This window comes from Corvus brachyrhynchos, unplaced genomic scaffold (genome assembly GCF_000691975.1).
Source record: "Corvus brachyrhynchos isolate BGI_N302 unplaced genomic scaffold, ASM69197v1 scaffold66, whole genome shotgun sequence".
NCBI classification, from domain to species: domain Eukaryota; kingdom Metazoa; phylum Chordata; class Aves; order Passeriformes; family Corvidae; genus Corvus; species Corvus brachyrhynchos.
Window position 1 is genome coordinate 3,430,952 of NW_008238440.1, and position 9,243 is coordinate 3,440,194.

The following is a 9,243-nucleotide window of genomic DNA, read 5'->3' on the forward strand; positions in this document are numbered from 1 at the left end:
CCTCCTGGCCCCCGTACCAGCTCAGGTACCCCCTCCTGAGCCCCGCACCTGCTCCGGTACCTCCTCCTGACCCCCCGCACCTGCTCAGGTACCCCCTCCTACATCCCCCGTACCTGCTCAGGTAACCTCCTCCTGCATCCCCCGCACCTGCTCAGGTACCTCCTCCTGCATCCCCCGTACCTGCTCAGGTACCTCCTCCTGCATCCCCCATACCAGCTCAGGTACCTCTTCCTACATCCCCCGTACCTGCTCAGGTACCTCCTCCTACATCCCCCGTACCTGCTCAGGTACATCCTCCTGCATCCCAGGTACCTGCTCAGGTACATCCTCCTGCATCCCAGGTACCTGCCTTGGTACCTTCTCCTGACCCCCCGTCTCTGCTCTGGTACCTGCTCAGGTGCCTTCTCTTGCACCTTCGGTAGCTGTCCCGGTAGTTCCCCTGCAGCCCCGCTCCCTGCCCTGCCATGTCCCAGTGCGGTGCAGCCCTGGTGCCCGGCAGTGCCGGGCTCAGTGCAGGATCTGGGTGAGCACACGGTGTAAGTCATTGCCGACTGGTCAAGCAATAATTACCACCCAATCCTCACACCCCTGACATCTGTTTGTCCAGCAGAACCACGAAAGCACATCAGGGTTTTTGCGAACAGACTTCCCTGGGTGGTTTGTCGGATATTCCAGCTTTTCAAAGTGCTGAAATACTGCCCTGGATGGCCCAACCAGCTTAAAAGTGACATCAACTATTCCTATGCAATTTTCTTTTCATGATGTCCATTACACGTGGATTTCAAAGCACTTGTGCAAGAAAATTAAACTGATCAAGACTGTAAAGTTGATCCATAGAAGAGCAAAAGACTGACTTGCACAAATTCACACCTCAGGTTTCTGCCTGCTCCTGGTCCCTGATTTCTCTTTTGGATCCCACCAGAATGTCCCAGCGGTGTCGTTCCAGCCCTTGCCTTCCGGAGGAGGTGAAGCACCAGCAGAGGCTGCCCAAAGAGGCAGCGGGAATTTCCTCCTTGAAGAGTCTCAGAACTTGACAAGGCACTGAGCAACTTGACCGACTTTGAACTCAGCCCTGCCCCAAAGAGGAGAGGAGACTAAAGGCTCCACAGGGCCTTTAGGCCACAACCTAAACTGTATCTAAGGTGAGGTAAATTGTCAGTATTGTGATATTCTCACATTGTGTCAAGTAAAGATTTACACCTTGCATATTTTAGCCACTTGAGACATATTTCAGGCCATGATAATGTGGATACTAACACACATTCAGCAATGGATGAAGTAACAGCTTGTCTGGACTAGGTTGGAGTCCTTGGAAAAACACCTGGAGTGCGTAGGGGACCCCAATGTCCTCGTTGTTTACAGTCCACCTCAGGAGCCCTTTTGGCTCTCACTCTCCACTGAAACTTAACCCTGCTGCTGCAACAGCTCCACACAGAGACATCTTTTATAGATGTTGGAATATTTTAATAATAAAAACCCCCAAATTGCAACAGCTGAAAATATTAGAAAATGTATTTATTGTATCGTTGTCATTGTCTTTAAGCCACATCACAGTGAAAACCTAGTGCTATTACAATAACTAAACTTTTTTCCATAAGAAATTAACTATTACGTCATCATTCCTTTATCAGAACAAGTAAAAAATACAACTGAAATTGTAAGGCTATCAAGTTACCAAGGCTTTCACTAAAGCATCCTATAAAAATTGTGTAATTAGCAGAAATTCTAATTTCTGCTCACTTGAAAAATACACCAAAAAACTGTCCAACTGTAAACAGAAGCCAAATTCTGTCATTACCTACTAAGTTCAACAGTGAGTACAGTATTTCTGTAACAATGAAAGATTTGCCTCCTCTGTGCAGCAGTGTTTAACCACACATTCAGTGTTTTCTGTCACAGATACATTTTTCTGCACATGCAGCATATTCAATGCATGACAAAATATTCCACCTGCTTTAAACATTTCACTTATTAGGAGGAAACAAATTCAGACACAACATTAGCACCAGTTTCAGACATAAAATACTCATTTTTGCAATACAGCCATTTCTTACAAATGGTATAAAGCAAGCTACAAAAAGTTAAATCAAAAGTTGCATAAATCAAATGCTCAAGGTTAAATTAAGTTCCAAACTCATGTAATTTTTACTGATAGAGATTTTGTTGCCTATGATAGCATCACTTAAAGAAATTGCCAAATTATGGTAAATTAAATTTACAACGCATAACAATTCTGTCACTTGTCACTGAAAAACAGGAGTCCAAGCCAACCTAAATTCTCCAAGGGTTTGTGTTGTTCTGGCAATACCTCACTGCTACAAAGGCTGTTCTTGAACATTCTGCAACGAAATCCAAAGCACTCTTAGATGATGTTATTGATGTCCTTGTTGGTTTTTTTTCATCTATAAAATGGAGATGAAAGACACAATACCAAGATAAATGTAGCCCCAAATCACTGCACAATTATAGACCAGCTTTCAGTAGACAAAGGCTTGTCACTTAAACGCTCCCATGGTCTCCAAAGCACAGGAGCAGTGCTCCCTGTGTGAGGGATGCATGATTAACCACTGGGAAACTGCTGGAGAGGCTGTCACAGACCAACATCACAAAAGAGGCTGAACAGAGAGGAGACCAACTTCCTGATAAACAGGGATTCATTCAGAGTCCTCAACTGACACTCCCACTCTCTGTACCCTGTCAGGGGGCAGAGGCACATTCCAAGGCTCTCTGATATTTCCCTACTTTAGTTCTCTCTCTCCAAGCACCGTCCCTGATGGAATTACACCAGAGACCATTCTCATGGGCACTGCACTGACACAGGCACAATCCCATGAATGCACATTCTGAAAGCCTGTCTTTGTTTCTGCAAGGTAGTTCAGGGGCTAGGGATGAAAATGCTTACAGCATTTGCAGTTAGTAGAAAATCCAGTGATGAGTACCTGCATCTGTAACCTGTAGTACTTCTTGGAAAGGTCAACACTTGTCCGTCCTTTCTGGAAAGGGTAAGACCACAAAATCAAATTCCAGTGGTTGCCCATTTCTTTGACTCCTTTCAAAAGGCAGTTGATTTCTTCAGCTGTGAAATCTTTTCGGGCTCTTCTCCTGCTCAGAGGTCTCATGCTCATGGCCAGGGAACATATTTCATTGCTCTGAAAAGAATTCTTTTAGTGTCATTAAGAATTATGAAAATTTACATACTATTTTGCATGTGGAAGTAACGTATTACTGGCAATGCAACCTTTAGTAGTTGTAAAGAAATGGTCACACTGTCGAGGGAACAATGGTTCTTCAAGGTTTCATCCCTGCCACCACTTACCGAAATACAGTACCTTTCCATGATCTTTGTCTTCATTTCTGTTGTGCCTACATAGTTTATACTTTTAGCAAGTTTATTCCTTTAAGTTTCTGTTACTTCTATACTGTGCAAATTTTCATCAGTACAGAAGAAATCATACCTCCAGATCCATCATTCTGAAAAGATGTCAGCTGAAAAATGCTGAACTCAATTCAGGGATAAGTCAGTGTGACTGGAGTAGAACCAACACAGGAATGTTTTTTTAATAAGGTTCATTTTGCTACTGGGCTCCTGTTAAAGGTGACTAAAAAAGAAACTGTGCAATTCATAGTGCTTTTATTTGGACATTTATAAATATGTGAGTGCATGATTAGGCTTTGCATAACTAACCTCATCTTTGTCAAGTGAATGTGTGCACATTTCTTTTAAGTGCTGACATTTCTGGCTGCCCATCTCTTTGACTCTCTGTCTCTTCAGGTTAGCATCTTGGGTTTTTTGTAAAGCTATGAAATTGTGAACAAGGAGGCCAGTCAGTCACTTTAAAATAACTAAAATCTACTGAAAAACTGAATCTAAAATTGTAAAGGAGCATTTATTCTAATGAATCTGAATATATAACTGTTGCTTTACTAGTAATATCTCATTCTCCTTAGATCTTTTTCTCATAACCCACATTAACACATAAGGACTATTTATGAATCAGAAGCAAGTAATAGTGTTATTGATGTTCAAGTGGATTTCTATGAGTGAAAGTGTAACAGTTTATTTAAATTTTTAGCCATTTGTCTCCAATAACAATGACAGGTGCTTCTCTCAATGCCCTGACCTAAATGCAAGCACTGATCTTTCAGTTATGTATATTAGAGAATTAATTTTCTGGTAATACTCACACTTCCCATATGCAGGTGTCAAGTTATAGTTGTTAGTCCACCTAATATTTCTATTATGTTCATCTCTCTTTGAAGTATTAGATTTGTCTTTTCTACTTGGAGTCAAAAGAGTGCCTTAAAAGAATAAACAATAAAAACCCAAACAATAAAACATTACTCATCTTTCTTAGAAAAAAAACCAAATGACAAAACACAAGTTATGTTTTAGGAATTAAAATTTAAGAGAGAACCATCTTTCGAGCCATGCCACTAATCTGGTCTTGGAAGAAAGACTGGAAAATTCAGTTTACTTCAGTTTACTTCTGCTTACAGAAAATGTGTACTTGCTAAAGATAATATATTGCTGTAATGGGTTTTCAAGAAGTTATACTGTTGCTTTGGTTGGGCTTTTTACATTTTAAAATACCTTAGTGGTTTTCATAAGACAAATTAATCAATTTCTGAATCTGAAGGGGAAAAATATAAATAAATTTAAAAATCAACCCACTAGCTTTTACTGGGCATTAATTAAATAAAATAACCATGTAAACAAGGCTTTTGAAAATAAGAGTACAAAAAATAGATTTCTGGTGGGAATTTCAAAATTCAAATTTCAATTCTCATTTCAAAAGAGAATGCCTTTTAAAGGAATATTGATGTTTTAGAATTTAAGTAATGATAGAGAACTGCTTCAGCCTACTTTAAAAATCCTGGTCATCAGTCATAAGAAACAGTGTTGGTTACGAGGTGATGAGTGTAGTAGGTGTGACTGTAGTTGGAGATCTGCAGGTACCCACTACACATTCTGAAAACAATTTCTGGTGAATTATGTAAAAATATAAGGGAAGAAATACAACCATTAACATTTTTGCTATCTTAGAGAATAACATCTGTAAAAGATGAGTTTTCTGTTACCAATGGGGCAGTTGTGCATTATAAAGAACACCAGGTTTTATGGGCAACTGATGGTTCTGCAAACACAGGGCTCCCAAATTGCACTGCAGAAACTGATGGGATTTATATTCACTTTTCCATCTCTGCCCTGTTAATAACACTTCATAACAAATAAGTAAATAACAAGTAAATAGATCTGTACTAATTTCCTGATAGGTTTTTTTAGGTTACTTGCTCTAGAGCTGCTGCACAGGTTCAGGGTTCCCCTTACAGCTGTTCAGCTCCTTAGCAGAGCTCCCAGCAGGAACAGGAATGGGTCTAATGGAACAACATGGCTGGAACTGCATAATGGAGTGGTGCTGAATCCAGGAGCAGGCAGCTGAACTTGCTCTGAGCCTGACTAAACCTCTCCATTTCAGAAATCCATGCCACAAAACTGAGAAATACCAAATGCTATGGAAGTAATCCTGACATTATTCAAAACAAGATCAACACAGCAAGTGCCAGATAACTTTGCAGTGCAATAATGTGCATTACACAATTTCATTATTATAGAATATGCATTTTCTGGCCTTATAATATACAGATTATTCTCAGAATCTAGAGGGGAAAAAAAAAAAAGAAAAGAACCCCAACATAATTTCCTATCCACAGCCTCCCATGGTGAAGTTCTGCAAAAGAATTAATAGACAGTGAGGGCTTTTCACATCAATTTCCAAACCAAGCCCTTACTTTGGAAACTATCCTTTTTGCTCCTAAAAGTTGATATTTCTTTATGCAGCCTGTCTTTCTTCACTGGGGCCAGCAGCATTTCTGGAAAATATAAGATGAACACCAGTACAAATGCCAGTATGTAATAACTTTCATTTTCAAAATTCCTCCTTTAAACCAGAGAAATATAGAATGTGTTCTATTTAATTCATTAGGAATTATCTTAGACCTGCAAGTGTGTAATATTAGAATGAAATTACCTTGTTATGATGTCATCCATCTACTCACACTTATTTCAACTTAATACATTCCCTTGCCTCAGGACTTGCCTATTTCTGCTAAGACATGAGAATCTCATTAAAGCCTATTACGAGCATCTGTCACCATGGCATGAAATACACAAGATCCTCAAAACAGAAGTGGCCAGTTCAGATCTCACTTAGTACAAACCATTGTAAATCAAATTCCATGAGTGAGTTTAAAACAGCAAGACAAGCAGAAGCAGATAAAAAAGTTCAGAATTTTAAATGCAATTCAAAGTAATGGTTGCAAGTACTGAAAACAAACTCCATACTTTGGCGAGTTGCAGATCTGCTGTTGTTACCAGCAGCCACTTTGCGGAGTTCCCTTCGGTATCTCTCTTCAGCTTCCAGGATGACTCTGTGGTGGGAACACCTGTGCTGGCAACTCTGTAACATCTTGGTGAAGGTTCTACTGTTGAAGGACAGTCCTCCTGCTGTACACCCTGGGAAAAATAGGGAATTGTAGAAATAGCAATCACAGCTTCTAAAGAAGCCACCACAAAGTTCAGTTTTTCATTTTGCTCACTAGGATCATTTTGACTTCAGGTTTTCCATATTCGTGTCATTTTTATGTGCCTTCTTGAAATACTTTGTATTTTCTCTCTTAAAAAAAATTGTTTTCAACATTTTATGGAAGCAAGTTACACTGCACTTCCAGTCCAGAAGTACTGACTGAGGCACAGATCCTCTACAGAAGTGAAAATATTGGTGGGATGGGAAGACACAGGCCTCAGTTCCATTTGCACTCCATCCAGGAGCCAAAATATATATATTATATACTTTTTTTTTTTTGAAACTTCATGTCGTTACACTTACCTGTATTAACCTTAATCAACAGTAAGTCTAGTTTAGGCATGAATTCCCTCATAGGAAGCCTTGCTGTTCATTTTTGAGGACATTCCTAGGGTAATTTATGGTTTAGTTATCCTTGGATGTCTCACAGTTAAGTTACATCAGCTGAAGGAGGACTTGTGTGAGGAGTCACAGGAAGGGCACAGGTCCATATCTGTAATGTTCTACCTTAAGATAAAGCAGTGCTAAAGCTCAGGTTGAATTTAGTTTGACAACTCAGATAAAAATAATGTTCAAAGGTGTGTTATGGGGTGCTTTGGGGTTTCTTTGGTTTTCTGTGGGTTTTTGTTTTGTTGGGGTTTTTTAAATTAAGAAACATTGACTTGATTACAAAGTGCACTCACAAATCCGGAGTACCAGCAGCATTTTCAGGACCTACCGATGGAGCAGGTTGAGGAAGTAGAACCTGGGTAACTGGGCTGTAGTCATGGATTGCCATAAAACTGCCTGCCTGTACTTCACAGCAGTGAGGCAGAGAGAACAGAAGGGCTGCAGAATAGTGAGGAGGCTTAGCAGGAGAGCAAATGAGGGAAATGAGCAGGGCTACACGTTCTTCCTCCCTCTTTGCAACCAGAGAAAGGAGGAAAACACCCGCTCAAGTATTCTTCTAATTAGGGGGTCACCTGTTAAGTTACTCTGTGTTCTCTTTGTCAGTAAACCCACACTATTCCATGGACCAAAATTGCAATATGTCAGCTTTACTTCAATATTTATCTTTTATTTTAGAGGTAGAAAAAAGAAAGGAAAGGAAAGGAAGCAGCTCAGGATTTATTGTTACGTAAGAGGTGATAGAACAAATGTGTTAAAATTTCTGTCAAGTCAATCCACTTACTGCACTGCTGACCCTTTAAGGCTTCTTCTATGTACTTCTATATACTTCTATGTATGGAGAGAAAGATCTATGATAATATTTACCTGAACACCTTAAATCTGCTATTTTATGGGATGAAGATGTAGCTGAAGTATTTCTGACTTCCTCAGTTTTCTTTGAGCAGAATGAATGTTGATCTAAATGAGGGAGGAAAAAAGTCACTAAGAAAATGTAACCTATCTTTTGCCATGGTAATCATGCATAGCATACCTACGTTCAACTGCATTTTCTATTTGTAGATTATTAAAGTTTAATTAACATAACAGCAGAAAATCTAAATGAAATTCCTCAAGTTCAATGCATCACATTCACATTTTTGTAAATCCAGAATAACCATGTTCAATTCAGTGTTTTTTCATCACTCTCCCAAAGGATATTACATCAACTTGAACACAGCAAATTAACCCTGTAAACCCATATTGCTTAACTAAGCCCTATAAACTTTATTTCTCTTTGGAATCAGATGCTGAAAAATGTGATGTACTGGAATAATGCATATTCTCAGATAAGCAGGTGTAGCCTGGAGATCAGCTTGTCACCTGTAAAGCTCCCATTCTGGCAAATTCTAATCTAATGAATACTTAGCAATTTTATAAATTAACAGGAAACTAAACAGTGAATAAAGATTTGATTGAACAGATCCCAGTTCTGAAATAAATGCATCAGACTAGGATTAATGCAAATCTGAAAAGCTTCTCTCTTAAACACACGTTCAACATGTAGGAACAGCATCAGGCAAAAGTCACTCTCGCAGGCAGGTTCTATCCCCTACCTCACAGACACAGGACCAAACCTGCATTTTCTATTAGTGGCTTTCACTGGTCAGTACAGATTAAACACTAAACTTAATCTCTGATACATTCATTTGAATAGTTAAAGTCAATTTTAAAAAAAGAAAGCTAAAATATGTATTAGAAGAAAAGTAGAATAACAGTTCTCCTGGTAAAATTGTGTACAGTATAAAATTCCAACACTGTGCAAACCAGTTAAAGGATATTACACACAATGCACTCTCTGTCATGTAATGATACATAACAAGTGATAAAAAGTAGTGATAAACATACACAAAGCTAATTAAAATCTCATTAAGAACAAAATCAGCTCAGAAAGGAATATGTGTAGCTATTTGTACCTGATGTGCACGTCTGTTTCATATTTCTAACAGTCTCTGCTGGTTGTTTAAATAACTGTTCACTGGGAAGATCAAAATGTGAACAAATTAAAAACAATAAAAACAACATACATTTACCTGCAAATGAATACACACACTTCAAGGGCACAAAAGAAACAATCAAATATATAAAATCAAATATATAAAAGAGAAAACTCTAAAAAAATTATTCTAATTATCCCAAGTTACTGGACTTCTGGTACCCAGCATGTAATCAGTGCATGTTAAAACCTGTTTACCAGAGATCTGTGATTGGCATTCCTTGCAGTCTGTTCAGC

At 38.9% G+C, this 9,243-nt stretch overlaps 1 protein-coding gene across 4 annotated transcripts in view; it reads right to left on the minus strand.

Moving 5' to 3' along the window:
- Window positions 1-1,098: 1,098 nt before the first annotated feature.
- The window catches only part of TERB1 (telomere repeat binding bouquet formation protein 1), a 19,777-nt gene continuing 11,632 nt past the window's right edge, over window positions 1,099-9,243 (minus strand). The window contains exons 13-20 of one of the 4 annotated variants that reach the window (XM_017736604.1): window positions 8,927-8,988; window positions 7,839-7,931; window positions 6,344-6,514; window positions 5,791-5,871; window positions 4,186-4,299; window positions 3,686-3,798; window positions 2,940-3,149; window positions 1,099-2,339 (exon numbers count right to left, since the gene is read on the minus strand). In XM_017736604.1, the coding sequence (XP_017592093.1) occupies window positions 2,316-2,339; window positions 2,940-3,149; window positions 3,686-3,798; window positions 4,186-4,299; window positions 5,791-5,871; window positions 6,344-6,514; window positions 7,839-7,931; window positions 8,927-8,988 (868 nt within the window). In that variant the 3' untranslated portion in view covers window positions 1,099-2,315. The other 3 variants (XM_017736603.1, XM_017736601.1, XM_017736605.1) reach the window with 3 other exon arrangements.